Here is a 19,012-nt window from a genome sequence, read left to right on the forward strand (position 1 = left end):
GAGTCGGCACACTCTGGCACCTGTTCAGGTACGCTCGGGGAGAATTTAACATGGCCAACGCACCGAACCAGCATGTCTGTTGGATGTGGGAGGAAATGGAGCACCCGGAGGAAACCCACACAGGTGGGGGAAAATGTGCAAACTCCACACAGACAGTGACCCAAGCCGAGAATCGAACCCAGATCCCTGGAGCTGTGAGGCAGCAGCACTCACCACTGTGCCACCGTGCCGTCTGTAGACAACTCCAGGTTTGCTGAGCTGCATCTTTTCAGGTGTAGATGGCTAACAGGTTCATGCACGTTTGTTGCCTGTGGAAAAAGCAAATGGAGGTGGGAACATGAGGGCATTCCTATCTGATTTCACTTTTCCTAATTTTCCTTGACTCACCTCTAACCCTCCTGACCTCTAGGATCACAGAAACTTTCCCTCATGATCCCAGGATTATAGAATTCCTAAAAAGGCAGAAACAGGCCATTTGGCCATCAACTCTGTACCGACTCTCCAATGGAGCATTCTGCCCAAATCCTATCCCCTAACTCCACGTATTTACCTTGCTAATTCCCCCTAACCTACACGCCTTGGGAGACTAAGAGCCAATTTTAGCATGGCCAATTCACCTGATCTGCACATCTTTGGAGTGTGGAAGGAAACCGCAACGCCTGGAAGAAACCCACGCAGACATGCAAACTCCGCACAGACAGTGACCCAAGACCAGAACTGAACCTGGGTTCCTGGCACTGTGAAGCAGCAGTGCTAACTACTGTGCCACTGGGCTGCCTTCCATCTTCCCCAGCTTCCTTGCTTGGATCAGAATTATGGGCAGGGGATCCGCTTATCGTGAAACAAGTGTATTTTATTTTTGTGACGCTGCTTTATGATATTAAGTACAAGCAACCTCTCATCTGTGTAGACTTTTATCTGAAAATGTGCTCGATGCTATCAGGTTGTTATGCAGTAGAACATTGAATGTCACACGCTTCACAAATTCATTCCATGATTTAAAGTTGGGAGGTGCTCCCTTTCATACATCAAGCTATCTTAAGCATTGATGATTGAAGTGCTTCTTCTAAATAACGCAATAAGTTTATGAGCTGTGTGGCATCGTCTTCAGTGAATTAGAATGTGTTTGACGCTCTGTTGATCGATCCATTAGGTGAATTACTGAGAAGGGGGAGGGAAGGGTCTGTGAGCGTGCATCATCAACTTGAAAACTACATTTTTAAGAGAGGAGTGGAACGTTTGTTTTGCTGTGTAACCAGCAACAACATTTAACACATCCCAGACAAGAAATCAGGAGTGAGAGTGCACTTGGTTATGGGAAAAGGGCCTGGGTGGGATTGTGGTCGGTGCAGACTCGATGGGCCAAATGATCTCCTTCTGCACTGTAGGGATTCTATGTTCAGCAGTGATCTGAAAAAGTGTTCGATCCTCCACCAAAGGAGAGAATATATTGCCGCACTAACGTGACAGCTACCCTTTCCTTGGTCTCATTGAGACTGTTGAGAGTAATGCCAATTAACAACCATTTCTGGACAGTTTTGTGCTGTCAGCTTGTGTCCACTGCAAATTGGGCTGAGATAGCAGAGAGACTAGATTCACTACTTAACTGCCAGGGAAATTAGGATTTATTCTATCTTCCTGGCTTTCATTCAAACCCAAGCTTTAAAGATAAGAAAGATAGTGACAACACAGCATTGTTCTGTTTAATCCCCAACTGTGAATTGACTTGTGAGTTTAAAAGGAGACAAGAAACAGACAAAAGTTAATGGCTACCTGGAATTTTATTTAGACTACAAATGCATCTTTTATGTTTGCATCCTTGGAGCTACAATAATTTGAAATTATTTAAACTGGCAATGTCCATGCACAATGAGGTGTGGTAAAAATGCAGATGTTTATCACGCCACCAAAACAGCTCCAAGTCTGAGGCAGGCTTTTGATGTTTAGCTGTCAACCTGCCCTCACCTTCAGGTCCAGTTAATAGCTATCGGAAAGTGGTGGAAATAGACATGTCAGGTAATTGTAGCTCCTTGTAGATGTTTAGTAAACTGCAGGTCATTTGAGACCGCAGATTTCAGGCTTCAGTCTACTGACTGAGTTGTTTCTTTTTCTCAAAAGATTGTTTCACATTTGCAATTGAAGTGGTGGTGGGTGGAATTTAACCAGGATTGCTTTCCAAATAGGCAGGGAATAAGAGAAGACCAACTCACGCTGGCACCAGAAGCCATCAGGCCCGCAGCTATTTTAATTCTAAACCCAAATTATCCAATGTGCCTGGTTACAGACCATTTCTCAAGAGCAATTAGGGATGTGCAACAAATGCTGATCTTGCCAGTGATGTTCATGTTCCATGAACAGACCAAAAAAAAGCAAGATAAATTTCTGGAGGATGACAATACTCCATTTAATGTGATTCCCTATTAAGCTATTTCTTTTAAATACTCTTTTTACTTTCAAATTTGTATCATGATCCCAGTTACTATTTTTATTGAATTGCATTACAAATATTCACTGAAGAAATAAATGCATGTTGAAGAATAGATTCATAGAATAGAATCATCGCAGCCCTACACGAGGCCATTTGGCCCATCGAGCCTGCACCAAAACAATCAAAGAATTTATCAAAGAATGCCACGATCATAAATTTTAAAAACACAGCCACAATCTGGCATTGTGAAACTCCATGATCGAAGTCAAATGAAGACCAATAAAGCAAAGGTTGTACTGATTTTATAATCATAAAGGAAAACAGTACAGTAGGTTGATGGAGAAACACAGTTCATTCATTTAGCATTGGCATTGAAACAAGCTAGACTATGAAGAGAAGGGAAGAGATCAGTTATTCTGAATTGGCAGGGTATGGACAGCACTGAACCAGCCTGCACTTACAGAACCATCATAGAATCCCTACAGTGCAGAAGGAAGCCCATCGAGTCTACCCTGACCACAATCCCACCCAGGCCCTATTCCCATAATCCTCATTTACCCTGCTAATCCCCTTGACCCTGGGGTCAATTTAGCACAGCCAATCAAACTAGCCTGCACATCTTTGGACTGTGGGAGGAAACCAGAGCACCCAGGCAGACATAGAGAGAAAGTACAAACTCCATACTCACAGTGATCCGAGGCTAGAATTGAATCCGGGTCCCTGGCGCAGTGAGGCAACTGTGCCACTGTGCCGCCCACGAAATACAAAACATCTATTGTTAGATGTGATTTCATGATTGGGCAGCACTGGCTGTACAATCTTGAGTGCACTAATAGCTACACGAACAACAAATTTAAGATAATCAGTCGAGAACATAACATGACTCATTTATACTTACTGGAAGTGACATCCATTCATATGCAGGGGCCCATTCCCTGCAGACAAAAAGAATATGTTCAAACTGTGCATCTTTTTTTTGAGTAACTGGGAGCTTGGGGATTCTATAATTCCCTCTCACTTTCTCCAAGGCAGCATTTCAGGCAATCAGCATATACTTGTCAACCAAGTAGCAACCTTTTGCAATATATTGTTGTGGTTGATTGAAATTTGGCATTCTAGCATTTGTCCTAATGTGAGGCGTACAAGATGAAAGCTTTAACACGTGTCCATCTTTCCAAGATGAAGTTTCAAGTCAGAATGGTTTGTCATTGGAGGAGAACTTGCAGCTAGTGGCATCCTGTCCTTGTCTTTCTAGGTGGTAGAGATTGCAAGATGTTGCGGGGGGGAGGGGGGCCCTTGGTGAGTTGTTGCAGAGTATCTTGCATGTAGTACATGCTTCTGTCACCATGCATTAATTAGTAGTTGATGGATGGTGTACAGGTCAAACAGGCTGCTTTGTCCTGGTGGTGTTGAGCTGCTTGAAAATGGTTGGAGCTGCATTCATCCAAATAAGTGAGAGCATTCTGTCACATTCTTGACTTATCCCTTGTAGATAGTGGACAGGCTTTTTGGAGTACATGCTTCTGTCACCTTGCATTAATTAGTAGTTGATGGATGGTGTACAGGTCAAACAGGCTGCTTTGTCCTGGTGGTGTTGAGCTGCTTGAAAATGGTTGGAGCTGCATTCATCCAAATAAGTGAGAGCATTCTGTCACATTCTTGACTTATCCCTTGTAGATAGTGGACAGGCTTTTTGGAGTTGGGAGATGAGTTTCCAGCATCTGATTTGTTCTTATATCCACATTATTTATACAGCTGATAAAGTTCAATTTCTGGTCAATGGTAGCTCCTAGTATATTGATAGTGTGGAATTCACAATGCTCATGCTATTGAATGCCAAGTGAAAATGGGTAGATTCTCTCTTGTTGGACATAGTCATTGCCTAGCACACGTGGTGCAGATGTTACTTGTCAATATACAAAAAAAAACTGAATGTTTTCTTGCTACATATGGGGTTCAATATCTGAGGAGTAGTTAATAGTGCTGAACATTGTGCAAACATCAGCGAACACTATCATTTTTGACTTTCCAATGGCAGGAAAGTCTTCGATGAAGAAGCTGAACATGTTTGGCCCTCGGACACTACCCAGAGGAATTCTGTTGCAGTATCGTGTTAATGTCAATGATGATTAAACTCCAACAGTGAAGTAATTTCGCCCCCTCATCCTGCCCTGCCCCGTTTCCCATTGACTCCAGTTTTCCCAGGACTCTTAATGCCACACTCAGTCAAATGCTGCTTTGATGTCAAAGAAACTCTCATCTCACCTCTTGAATTCAGCTCCTTAGTCCATGTTTGAAAAGAACATTTTTCCTTAACAAAGAATTATGACTCACAATGGCTATTATATTAGAGTTGCAAAAGACACCAGCTGTTTTATGGAGACAGAGAGTCAACAAAGCACTCAGAGGTCAAGTGATGCAACTCTTGGGTTGATTCTGAATTTTTGAATTGTTGGGAAAAGACTGCCCCAGGGGCAAAATCTGTACCCCAGTTCCATTTCTTGTGAAATCTTGCTCATCAAAGCTGAGCCATTTGCAATTTGAAAAACACACCAGAAGACCTCATTGCTGCAAACTGAGAGCTCTTAAAGGAGAATTCCGAATCAACACTATTGTCTTCAATGAGAAATAGTGAGTGACTGTGGACCGGAACCATTTAGTAGTAAACAAACATTTGGACAATGCATGAATATTACTTTCTGAATTTGCTTGTCACTTGGCTAATTTGTTAGGACCTGACACTCTGCAGAATGTTATTACTGTTTGTGCATGTTGGAGGGGATTGTATGTGTGTTGTTTTTGCATTAGTGGGTGGTTGGATGTATTTGTACCTTTTATTAATAACTTCTGTGCCTTTACCTGAGTGAGTTTTAGCTATAAAACTATCTCCTTACTTGTTGACTTAAGGAAACTGGCTGGCCTGTTTAAGATATAAGACAAAAGACATAGGAGCAGAATTAGGCCACTTGGCACATTGAGTCTGCTCTGCCATTCAATTATGGCTGATATTTTTCTCATCCCCATTCTCTTGCCTTTTCCCCATAATCCCTGATCCCCTTATTAATCAAGAACCTATCTATCTCTGTCATAAAGACACTCAATGACCTGGCCTCCACAGCCTTCTGTGGCAAAAGGTTCCATAGATTCACCACTCTCTGGCTGCAGAAATTCCTCCTCATCTCTGTTTTAAAGGATAATCCCTTTTTTGCATCAAGCTATACACAGTTTTATTAAATTCAAACACTGCTATAACAAGTCAGGAACAGGGCAAAAAGATGGGTCAGTTCATTCCGTCAACCTGAAGAATGACTCCTATTAACAGCAAGGTTATCATTTTTTATTTTTCAGTTCAATAGAGGGAATCAACCTTCTAAGAGTATCTAACTTGCCACACACCTTAGACAGCTCACATTTTTGGTTCTGAGATAAACCTAAGAGACTGGAAGCCATTAGAATTTGAATTATTTCAACAAAGCCTTGCTGTTCCTTTAATTAAAGAGCAGTAAAACTCTGCTGGATGTATGTCACCATATTATGCTTTGTGCATTCAAAACCCTTTCTCATGTGATAGAAGCTGTGAAGAACGCACAGGAATTTCTAGCATTAGTAGCAATAAGTTTCAAAGAAGCAAATGCCAAATGCATTGTGTAGTGTAGTTTAAAAAAAAGGACATTGCCATGCTGAGATGTGCGGAATGCTTTGAGTGGGTGTGAACAGTGTGCAACAAAATCTGCTCTCTCATTATCACATCAAATTATTAAATTCAGCAAATCATTGCAAATATCTAAGAGGAGCTATTACTGATGTTGAAAATGGGTCAGTCTGTCTGACAGACTGTACCTTCAGCTTGGCGAAATGCTGGGAAGGTCTCAAAACTTTGCTCTACAGGCAGATGACAGAAGATCAAAAGCAGCAGATAAAATGCAGAGTTTAATTAAAGCCCCACTAGCTCTTGACTTGAATACCTTGCGATAAAAGGTGCCGCTGTGCTTTCGAGAATCCCAATTAATCACCCTTGAGGTTTCCTGTTGCCGGTTGATAGGGAATGCTTCAAGCCTCTCATTATTCAAGTTTTTCAATGAACATTTGCCCAACCTTTTAATTATTCTGCAGTGATTCCTGTAAAGTCTGATTTTTTTTGTCTCTGTACCTTTTATTTGATTCTACCTCCTACGCCCCCCATTCCTCTCAGCTCACCAATATCTTTTTCAGTCCTTAAGAAATAAGGAAATTGAACATCCACAGCCCATTACACACTGTACAAAGCTACAAAATGGGACAAATTTGTGGTTAAATCCTTAGGCTTAATCAGCAATGTTTTAATGAACATGGGGCTAGATTTTTAGATGATTAAGTAACTGACTACCAGCATGTGTTAGCTGACTGGTTGGAAGGTGGGAATCATGTCAAACCCTCACCTTCAGCTATTTAGAACTGTTGCTTTCAGTGGAATTTTTTAAGTTCTTTCTTGGCATGTAGGTGTCACTAGCAAAACCAGCATTTATTACCCATCCCTAATTGGATGGTGGTCTGCCACCTTTTTGAATTGCTACAGTCCATGGCCAGAATTTTATGCTCTCCCACTGCACCTGCCCTGGTGGGAGAGTGTAAGATTGCATGGAAGAGATTCTCTCTGGGATCCCACCCAGCCATGATCCCATCCACCACAAACACAGACACAATTTCACAGGAGGGGGAGCAGGGCCACAGACAGGAAGGCCATCCATGCCCCTATTAAGGCCCTGAAGTGGTCACTCACGCCCAGTCACTGTTCTGACATTGGCGGGTGCCAGTTGGAGTAGGCTGCCAAACAGAGAAGCTTATCTCGATCTTGGATGGGGAAAGAGCCAGGGGTGGAGGAGAACAAAGAACAAAAACAGCCCGGGAAACAGGCCCCCTGGCCCAACGTGCCCGCGCTGCCACCCCAACACTACCAGTCCCCCCTCCACCCACAATCCCTGCCTAATGTTTTATGGCCATCCAGATTGAGGGAAACTGATTCAGGGACAATTTATTACTGCCAATCAGCCTAACAGCACATCTTTGGGGTGTGGGAGGAAACCGGAGCACCCGGAGAAAACCCACGCAAGCACGGGGAGAATGCGCAAACTCCCACAGACACCGGCCCAAATCCATGTGTCTGCACAGCAATCAGTGATAGTCACTGAGCTGTCGTCTTGCCCAGTATCTGGTCCACCTTGATCTGAAGGGGCCTTCAGATTTGGGATACTAAACCCCTCAGGGACCTGCAAGTTCCATTTCTCCCTCCCTTTCCCAGCCTATTCTCCGACACCCAGGTTGCTTCTGTCCTGACCCCCAGGGAATGACCCAGCCTGTCACTCCTGGGACATTTGAAACTTAGCTGAAGTGCAGACTGGAACTTCGCTCAGACACAACACTGCAGTACCTCTTTTTGCCACTGCAGTGTTGTACCTGGAGAAGTTGGGGAGCTGATGGCCAATATAATTGGCAGATAGCTACCCAAGGTAGGACTTCAGTCCATGGGCGTACAGAAATCCTGCCTGCTAACAATCAATGCTCAATTGAGCATAAAATGACAGCAGGAATCAGAATCAGTGGGATGAATTCTCGATCAACTCTCAGGATGGTGGGCACCAAGGAACTTGGGGGTGGTAGTGTTTCTATCATCTGTTCCTTTGTCCTCCTAGATTGTAGAAGTTGTTGGTTTGGATGGTGCTATTGAAGGAGCCTTGGTGAGTTGCTCTGGTAGATCTCGTAAATGTTACACAATGCTGCCACTGTGTGTCAGTGGTGGAGAGAGTTAAAGCTTAACGTGGTGGATTCGGTACCGGTCAAGCAGCCTTGCAATATGCTGGCTCCAGTTTTCTACTTCAGGGTCAAATTGTTTTAATTTCCTGATTAAAGACATTTTAACACTGCAACTGTACCTTGCTCTTGCTTATGTTTGATGCTCCAGTCTCTTCCTCCTCTAGCTGTGCACTGTGATAACTAAGGGACTTGCAAAATATAAGTTTATTGAATAAATCCAAGCTTTGTCTTGGTTGGTATTGAGCTTCTTGACTGTTGTTGGCTTTACACTCATCCAGGCAAGTGGAGAGTATTCCATCACATTCCTGACTTGTACCTTGTGGATGATGAACAGGCTTTGGGGAGTCAAGAGATGAGTTACTCATTGCAGAATTCCCAGCCTCTGACCTGCTGTTATAACCATATTATTTACATGGTTGGTCCAGCTCAGCTTCTGTCAATAGTAACTCCCAGAATATTGATACTGAGGGATTCAGTGGTGGTATTGCCATTGAACGTCAAGGGGAGATTTCTCTCTTGTTAAAGATGGTTGTTTTCTGGCAATCTTGTGGCACAGATGTTATTTGACACTTGTCAGTCCAAGCCTGAATGTTGTCCAGGTCTTAATGCGTACGCACATGGACTGCTTCAGTATCTGCAAAGTTGTTAGCATTATCCATACATCCCACTTCTGAAGTTATAATTGAGGAACGGTCATTAATCAAACATTGTGTGGTAATGTGGCCCCTTTTAAGAGGGTGTTCCCTGAGGGCCATGTGTCGGGTCAGACCTGATGTCATGTTGTGATGGGAAGCTGAGTCAATCATGTGCAAGGGGGCGTATCCTGGGTCAGGGAGGATTGGCAGTTGGAGTCAGAGACAAGCTGTGTACAGCTGCACAATTATCTTGTCAAACCCTATTTGTATACATTGTTATTTGTTGCTTTAGCAATAAAGTCTTTGTGCTCTGAAGCCTCATAAAGTCGCCTTCAATTTATTACAACGAGGAAATATTTTCCAAGTTCCTTAGTGATTGCAGTGCACAGTTAGAGCGTCAAAGATAAGGAAAAGAAAGGTACAGGTGCTTGTTAAAATGCCTTTAACTGGGAAATTAGAACAGTTCGACCCCAAGGTAGAAAACTGCAGCCAGTATTTCGAGAGACTATGTTATACTTTTGTAGCAAATGAGATAAGAACGGAAGAAAAGTGGAAGGTTATTCTGTTCACAGTATGTGGCCTGCAGGCTTACAAAGTTCCATCTTTATTCTCATTTGATGCTTCTAAAACTTCATTCTAGCTCTTTTAAACTCTCTAACAATACTTTAATTCAATTTCTTCGAGATTTGGCGATTACCTTGCATTAAGTTGATCTTTCTCTACATCCTAACTATGACTGTAATGTTACTTTCTGCACTTTCTCATTTCCTGCTCTATGAACGGTATGCTTTGTCTGTATAGCACACAAGAAACAATACTTTTCACTGTATGCAAATATATATGACAATAATAAATCAAATCAAAAATTTAACATTTTGATGCTCCAGACAACCTAGCCTTGTGTCCAGATAATTGAGCTAATTAAGAACTATTTCAACCTCCAAACCCTTATTGTGAGATACAGTCTCAGGTTGAGAGGACTAGCAGAGCATGAGAGTTTGGCCCAGCTTTAAGAGAAGCGTTGAGAGACCATTTGCTCTGTGATATAAACAGCCTGCTTACACAAAATAAGTTGTTGGGAAAGAGCAAAATTTCTCTAGAAAAAAAGCGGTGGAGCTAGACCGAATGTGCAGAACAGGGTGTGAACAAATTGCAAGACATGAAGTAAACCGCTTATGGCGGGAAACAACTGTTGCAACAGCCAACCCGAGTGAGATTCTGATAAAAGTTATAGAACATTGAGAGCAGAAGCCTGTTGTTGGTGTGGAAATCACTTCCAAGAAGCCCGCCAATGTAAAAACTATGGGGGTGATCTTACCATAGTGCCTCACAATGTCAATGCCTCACAGTAAGATGGCGAGAGAGCGGAGAAATCAGGTTTGTGCCCGATTTCTCAGCTCTCGCAATCTTTCCGGCACCGAATATCCAGTGCAGTCAGCCGTTTCCGCCGTGAGGTTAAATTAATTATTTAGATTTATTTTAGATGTGATTAGGGACAGAACCATCTGGGTTGACATCATGGCATGTGTGGCCATGCGGGGAGAGGTTCTGTTCAGCAAGGATCGCGTATGGTTTCCCCCATCAACGGGAGTTGGGGGACTGCTGCCACTCTGCACAGCGAGCAATGGGGGGAGGGGTAGTTCGGGAGGGTGGCGATCAGTTTGGCTGTTGAAAGTGTGGAGCTGTTGGGGGCGGGGGGGGAGGTGGGTGGGATTATTCCGGTGGTGGCAGAGTCCTGTGGATTGTTCCGGGCCTCGCAGAAAAATGGACCTGACATTCTCCCACGTTCTGAACTTTGAATTCTTTTGGTAAAGTCACCACCCATGTGTCCTTTAGATACAACAAAAGGGTTCATTTCCAAGTGTGATGTAGGGTTAAACTGCTGGGACAGAATGTACAAAACGCAATGGGTTGTTTACCTCTTGTGAAGAAATTGAACGAGGAGCTCAACAAGGAACCCAAATCATTTACCCTAAACCCATGCCCAAATGGGTAAATGTCCCCTATGGAGTGATGGCAAATGGCAGACATCTTAAAATGGAAGTCAACACACGGACTGTGGCTACTGTCAGGAAGCAAGCATTTTAATATTTGCCCAAGGGTTTCAGACCATTGAGATTAAACGACTCAGGAGTTTAATGGTCTACCTACACCAGAGAGACACTGAAGACTTTAAGGGCAGCAACAGTCATGGCGTCCTACAGGACCATATGGTATGGTGACCTGTTTTGGCAGTTAAGGGGCATCGGCCTTGTTTAATAAGACATGATTGGCTTAAGCAGGTTTATTGGTTAAAGATATCAAATCCACGAGATGAAAATTTTCTGGGCTGCTATATAAATTCTCCGAGGTCTTCCAAAATTAATTTGATGTCAATTGCAATCACTCTCAACTTCCCGAGTCTAGCTCTTCTCTCCAACTTTGGGTCAAGGCAATAATGAGGTTAAGGGCTGACTGACCTTGGCATAACCCAACCTGAGCATTGGGACCCAGCCAACTCAGTCAGTGGTGGTGCTACTGAACTACTCTTGGTGAAGTTCCCTACCTAGATTACATTCTGTTTTCTTGCCACCTTCAATGCAGAATCATTAGCTGAGGGGGAACAGTATGTGATACCCAGTAGGAGATTCAACTTCAGATCACATGTTTGATGCCATCAGGCTTTCTGGGATCTGGAGTTGATGTTGAGGATTTCCAGGGCAACTGGATCTAACTGGACATTGTAATGTATAATTACATGAGTATGACTATAGCAGGCTGTTGATTTGCTCATCTGTGATACTACTGTCGCAAAATTGGCTTCAGAGGAGGACTTTACAGGTTGACACTGTTGGGCGTGCCATTGTCGCTTTTTGTACTGAGGTCAATGCTGGGGGTCTGTCCGTTTTCATTCCTTTTAGACTTGATAGTCATGTAATACAACTGATGATCTTACTCAGCCATTTCAGAGGCCATTTAAGAGTCAATCATATAGATGTAGGTCTGAAGACACATGTAGACAGAACCACATAGACATATAGAAGGGCATTTGTGAAGCAGATAGAGTTTTTTTTTAATGATAATTACAATGTTTCATGCTCCCTATTAGACTAGATTTTAATTGCAGATTTATTAATTGAATTTAGATTCCATCACAGGTTCAAATGGCGGGATTTGAACCTGTGGCCCAGAGCATAAGCCTGGGCTTCTCCATTATTAGTCCGGTGACAATACCACTATGCCACTGCTTCCCCTGCAAAAGGCTGCCTACTGAGCAACAAGATAATTAAGGAGTGTGAGTTGGCATTCTCTGGAGGTGAGCGGAAGATTGGGGTGGCAGAAGTCCCGAATTGATTTGTGTGGCTCTGGGTACCACTTCCAATCTTTCTGGCTCCATTACTATTATTTAAATCTTGCCTTTTTTGGCACCTTGTGGCTCATTTGTTTTATTTTTAATTTTAATTTGCATTTATACCATGTTGCTATTCAAGATATAGAATTCCCAGGCAGAAACGTTTGCTGATTTAAGGTGAACAAGTCATTCTGAGGAGTGTGTAAGGCACCTTGATCTCATAAAATAGATGGATCTCTATTCATTCTTTTCTTCAGTCTAGGATTGACATTTATATGGACACCAAGAAGGGAAAAGTGCCCCCATACTTCAGAAAGGACAAACTTCACTTGAGTGTTTACAACAAAGCAACATGTACTGTATAATTTTTATTTACGTTGAGGGGGAAAATGTCAAAAGAATCATTCAAAAAACATGATGTTTTTACACATTGTTCTTTGTATTGCAGATTCCTCAGATAAGCTATGCATCTACAGCCCCAGAGCTGAGTGATAACAGCAGGTATGACTTTTTCTCCCGTGTGGTCCCATCCGACACCTTCCAAACACAAGCCATGGTTGATATTGTCAAAGCGTTACGATGGAATTATGTCTCTACTCTTGCCTCGGAAGGAAGCTACGGAGAGAGTGGAGTAGAAGCCTTCATACAGAAATCTCGGGAAGACGGTCAGTATTACTCAGCATTTATTTTCATGAGTGCGGTAACTAAATGGCTGTAAGTGGATCAAGGAAAGTTGATCATGAGGCAATTTTCGATTAAGCAGATAAGCCTTTGTTTTGCTGTTAAAGACTTGTGCAGGTTCATCAGCTTTCTCTGTCAAAAGACCAATTAAAAACAAAATAAAATATAACAAAAGTGTGAACTGACAATCAATGTCATAGTAGAAAATACAATAGCAGATACAATGAAGTAAATCTATTGCATTTATCCAAGCATATTATGCTCTTACCATTGCAATAACAGGAAGGACTTGGCTGGCTTTGAAAACCATAGTTTTGTGAGGCATAGCTTCAAGTGAACTTCAGCAATCTTGGTAAGTTGATTCTGGACATTGTGAAAGCCATTCAAAATAAGGAATAGAAGTCTTTCTTTTCTGAGCAATTTCATGCAGAATTGTGACTCCTTGGTACCACAAATGTGGCCTAATACTAAATGCCAGAAAATACACTTATTGGGGCAATAGCAACAGACAACTAATCTGTGGAGCCAGGGACAAATGATCTGCATATTCCAGTGGTTCCCCTTTGAATTACTAAGATTTTATGAGTGAATTGTTCTTAGTTGATATTAAGAACTCTTGGCAGAATACTGAAAGAAGGTAGTAATTGGATAAACAGTTTTAGGATTGCATAAGCTGTACCTATTTTGACTACTAGCATTAATACAAGTGACATTGCAGGCTTTACATAAATTCGGATTTGTTTGTGTGTTGTAAGATATTACAGTTTTATGGACCATGATACCTTGTATTAGAATGCTGATTTAGAAAAGTATAATATAATGATATGTACATTATTGTACCTTGTGTTGCTGATATTTTTATTGTTGCGAATACAACTCAGGTCATGGAGAAAGGGAAGACTTTTTATCTGTTGCAACACCAGGACATTGAGAGAATAATGCACAATAAATGTTTCTATTCATTAAGGGATATAAAAAAAAATCAGTCGCTCAGTTCAAGCATGAATGAAAATGGTGCTAGAATAATCCTGAGTACACATGTAATGTTTCCCAATTGCATTGCTTTAAGCAAATCTTTACATGCTGTTGAAAATCGTACCATTGACAGACTAATCTTGTGAATCAACAAAGATTAATATTTTCAGATATTGGTGGAGGCTTTTTTTCTTGTAGAGCTTTCATCAACAGCCTAAGTTTGGCATGTGTTAACCTGAGAGAACAAGACCACAGAAAAACTCATTAATTTACTTGCTGGGAGCAATACATGATCACAGATGAGATAACAGAACCTATTTCTGTAATATTTTTAAAGACTTATTTCACACTTGTTGATATTCTACTGAATACTGCGATTATAGATCCAATCAAGCCCGTTTGGAGAAGACTGTTTCTTGGTATTTCTGTTCACAGTGGTTTGGAGACATTGAAAATGGATATCAAAATGGAAGCAATCAATATTATTATTGTAAAAGAGAAGGAGAGAGCTTGGCACAAGGACAAAATGGAGGGGATGTTGGGGCAAAATGAGGAAAGAAACTTTAAGACCAGAGTAAGTTTGAGGCTGGGGACCAGAGAAAAGAGATAACAAGTGAAAGAAATTGAATTGATGGTCTTAAAAATCTGTGACCATTCTTCTTACAAATCCTTCATGTATTGAGTGAAATTTTGTAAGTCTTCCTAAAACATTGACTTACAATCAAAACAAATTCTCAAAGTGTGTGGCTGCATTCTTAGAAGTTGCAAAGTATTTCACTTTTTCACTATCACAGACATTTAATTTTGGAACCATCCAAAACCCTCCACTGAAATTGAAAGCTCAATCTGCTTCTTTTATCCCCAGTGGGTCCTGAAACTGATGCACAGAGGAGTTAAGTGATGGACATTATTGCAGATGACATCACATCACCATCTTATTCTCAACTGCATCCTGACTGTTGCATTTCCAGCGTGCATTAACAGTTCAATTTCCGAAACAGCACAGGACAGTTGATGGATCAATATGTGGGGAGAACAATCCCAAGACACCTTCTGCTGATTGTCAATGTCTCCATTAATTTTCACGTGGGCAGGTTGGATATGTCTCTGTCTCACTGCGTCCAGTGAATTGGATAAAAAGTCCATCCCTCGGAACCAAATTGAAAGAAGGTCACAACTAAGCCTTTTCTCTCCATACTTTGACTTGAGCTCTTGCTCCAGGGTTTATTACTAGTCTAACTCCTGTCCACTGCTTGAGAATTAAATCATGCATGGAAAGCAGGTGGCTTGCTGAGTCTATCCTGCCCTTATTGGGAGAGGTGATGGAGGGTGAAAGTAGAAAATTAAGGTTCGTAATATACAGTTTTGTCTCCCCATTTTCCGTGTGTACTTTGTTCACATAAACAGGAGCTAACAGAGCAGAGGGAATTCCTGGAATTTCTGAGCAGACAGCACAAAATATTTCCTTGGGTGGAATTATAAGGATGGCATTAGGGATTAGGTTGGGGGAGAAGGGAGTCGTGGAGCTCCAATGTCCCCGAGGGGGGGTAGGGCACCCTAACTCTGAGGGGGCCTTCAGAGTGAGGCCCCTCCCTTCCCACCTGAAATGGGGAAAAGCATCCTGCCCACTCAAGCGTGAAATTGCTTCTGGGTTTGGATGGGAGGGTTCCTGGGAGGAATCCCACCATGCAATTTTACACTTCCCTTGGAGGGGAGCATAAAATTCTGCCAATAGAATTGTCTTGGTCCAGCACATCTATTGAAAGGTTAACCTAGGTAATGTGAATCACGAATAATGGAGATAAAGGGAGGAACATGAAGTACAGGGCAGTAGCTCTTGCCCATTTTAGAGAATCAAGTTCACCACAAGAACTTGATGGAATAAAGCTTCTAGTAACTCACAGAGAATTGTATGCGAAAGATGTGCTTCAACAGTACTGCCTTAAATGATCTGTATGATCAAGCAATTGATGGAAAACAAAGCATCTGGTTCACCTCTTTTTAGGGAAGAAAACCTGCCATCCTTACCTGGTCTGGCTACATGTAACACCTGACCCACAGCAATCTAGTTGATTCTTAAAATGCCCTCTCCAATGGCACAGAAAGCCACTCAGTTCAAGACAAATTAGGGATGAGCGTGAAATACTGACCTTCTCAGTGACGTCCACATTCTGAGAGAGAATAAACAATGACAGCAGCATCTCAGGAAGGCATTGTGAGATGCCACCTTCTCGAGGACAATTAGGATTGGGTAACAAATGTCGGCCTTGCCAGCATCATTTGCATTTCATGTTTTGAATAAAAAATACACAGCTGGAGCCCAGAGCTCAGACAGTATCCACGCTGCATTTAAATTCAGTGCTACATTGAATTCCTGTGTAATCAGTTGATTCCAGTTATCCACATGAGACCTCATCAGAGTCGGTCCATTACTATACACCTGTTCTCCATTGAAGTTAGAGGTGTCTCTTATCACCGGGCAGCAACAATAGAAGCAATAACAAACAATTGTGGCATTCCCAGAGTGGTGAGTATCAAATATACTAGCTTTCCAATTTGTGTATCCATATAGCATTGACAAACAAAGAAGGATATTAATCCCTTAACATCCACATGAAATTTGCCTGTAGGCGATGCCTCACACATGAATGGATGACTTCCTCAAAGTTTCAGGATTCTTTTATTTTACAGCAATCCTGTGTCTCATCAGCGAATTCTCAAAATGTGATAATAGTTTGCCATGTTGTTTCCTGGGTTATGTGGCTGGAGTCATGCTCCACCAATTCATAACTCCAATTCCCCAGGAGTAAGTTTGCTTGAATGTGGCAGGCAAGATATGAAGCAACGGTTTGGAATGTTTGAACAATGTTTGTGATGCTTGCAAAACACAGGGTAGACAGGAGGGCATATCATCTATCCCAGGATTGAAATAAGTATCATTGTATTGTATGCTCAGTGCCAAGGAGAATTTGGGTGGCTTTAATCCTTAAAATGGCAGCAGTGCACCTACCATCCCATTCCCAATCCATCCACATTCATTTTGTTGCACAATTTTGTGAGGGTGACTCAGGATCATGGAGAGCCTGGAGGTTGTCCAGGTTGTCAGATCCGGAAGTGTCAGGGGCGATGGAAGATTTGGGGTTGGGGTGTTCAGCGTGAGTGATTTGAGGGGTCAGTTGTATAACCTAGGTTTTAATCTGTCTAACATCTCCAGATAAGTAAGTCAGAACTGTCCAAAGTCTCTGATTCTAACTCAGATTTGAAAGCTTTTCAGGGGCAATAAGCAGAGATATTTCCCCTGAAAGTTCAAATGTTCTGGGCAATTCCCTCATAATTTTTATGCTGGCACTTCCAGGACACCCTGTGCTGAGCCCTATAGTATATCTTGTGGAATATCAGAGATCAGAGTTGAGGAAGAACTTCTTCACTCAAAGTGGGGTGAATCTCTGGAATTCTCTGCCCGTTGAAGTGGTGGAGGCTGCCTCGCTAAATATGTTTAAGTCACGGGTAGATAGGTTTCTGATAGACAGGGGAATTAAGGGTTATGGGGAGAAAGCGGGAAAGTGGAACTGATCCACTTCAGATCAGCCATGATCTTACTGAATGGCGGGGCAGGCTCGAAGGGCTAGATGGCCTACTCCTGCTCCTATCTCTTATGTTCTTATGAGTATATGCAGTCTCTGACTATCTGGAAACTGGAAGATCTGGGCCAATATTTTCATCTAATTGCTAGCCCACAGTGTTATTATAGTTTTTTTTATTGTCTTCTTATGATGTTAAGAGATGTCACCTCATTGGCTTCATCATGGGTAGTGAAAGACTGCTGAGATGAAATCCCGTGAGACACTCAGCAACAGTAGAGGTGGTGACACAGTGATATTGTTGTTGGATGAGCATTCCAGGGAGCCGAGTTCGAATCCCACCACAGAAGATGGTGAAATTTCAATTCAGTAAAAATCTGAAATTAAAAGTCTAGCAGTGACCTTGAAACAATTGCATTGCTGTTACCACTTGATTGTTGTCTCTTAAAATGTTTTCTGAAATGTTGAACCCACTGTGGTTCATCATTCTCACTCATCTGCAATTGACCTGACGCAGGTTGTCATGGACAGAGCCTGTATGACACCATTTTGAATCTTGACCAATGTACGAGCTGGTGACAGAACCTCTTGCAGCACCCATAGACTTCACTTCACTTTGACTTAACTGCTTACTCCAATTTAGGGTCATGGGGAGTCAGAGCCTACCCTGACAGACACTGGGTGCAAGGCGGATGTACCACAGGGCACACAGATCCCATACCGCCTGGGAGATTCATTTCTCCGCTTCTGTTTAGGATGGATGGAGTTTGCCAGTGATAATTCATAGAAGTATTATAGAAACCCTACAGTGCAGAAAGAGGCCATTCAGCCCATCAAGCCTGCACCAACAACAATTTCACCCAGACTCTAACACCCCCGTAGCTCCACATATTTACCTTGCTAATCCCCCTGACAGTAAGGGTCAATTTAGCATGACTAATCAACCTAACCTGCACATCTTTGGAGTGTGGGAGGAAACTGGAGCATCTGGAGGAAAGCCACACAGACCCATGAGAATGTACAAACTCCACAAACTTTTAGGTTTTTCTCCCCTGCTGAGTCTTGCTGTGCAATCATGGTTTAGACTTTGTTGAAGAGAACAATGAAGAGTTAGCATAGCACAAAAATAATAGACAGTGATGGATAATGGCTGTAGCAACTTACCCAACTGAACATAAGAACATAAGAACATAAGAAATAGGAGCAGGAGTAGGCCATCTAGCCCTTCGAGCCTGCCCCACCATTCAATAAGATCATGGCTGATCTGTTGTGGCTCAGTTCCACTTTCCCGCCCTCTCCCCATAACCCTTAATCCCCTCTCTTATCAAGAACCCATCAACCCGCTTCTTAAAAATATTTAGCGAGGCAGCCTCCACCACTTCAACGGGCAGAGAATTCCAGAGATTCACCACCCTTTGAGTGAAGAAGTTCCTCCTCAACTCCGTTCTAAACCGCCTCCCCTTTATCTTGAGGCTGTGCCCCCTAGTCCTACTGTCTTTTTTGAGCGGGAAGAGTCTCTCCACCTCTATCCTATCCATCCCATTCATCATCTTATACGTCTCAATGAGATCTCCCCTCATTCTTCTAAACT

At 42.4% G+C, this 19,012-nt stretch overlaps 1 protein-coding gene across 1 annotated transcript in view; it reads left to right on the forward strand.

The window, feature by feature from the left end:
• LOC145357026 (metabotropic glutamate receptor 4-like) overlaps positions 1–19,012 on the forward strand; it is a 1,215,873-nt gene that overhangs the window by 316,629 nt on the left and 880,232 nt on the right. Inside the window, exon 3 of the mRNA XM_080210073.1 lies at positions 12,633–12,849. Coding sequence (XP_080066199.1) covers positions 12,633–12,849 — 217 coding nt within the window. The remainder of the gene's footprint in view (positions 1–12,632; positions 12,850–19,012) is intronic.

Source organism: Carcharhinus amblyrhynchos, chromosome 22 (assembly GCF_965287045.1).
Source record: "Carcharhinus amblyrhynchos chromosome 22, sCarAmb.v2.hapA, whole genome shotgun sequence".
NCBI classification, from domain to species: domain Eukaryota; kingdom Metazoa; phylum Chordata; class Chondrichthyes; order Carcharhiniformes; family Carcharhinidae; genus Carcharhinus; species Carcharhinus amblyrhynchos.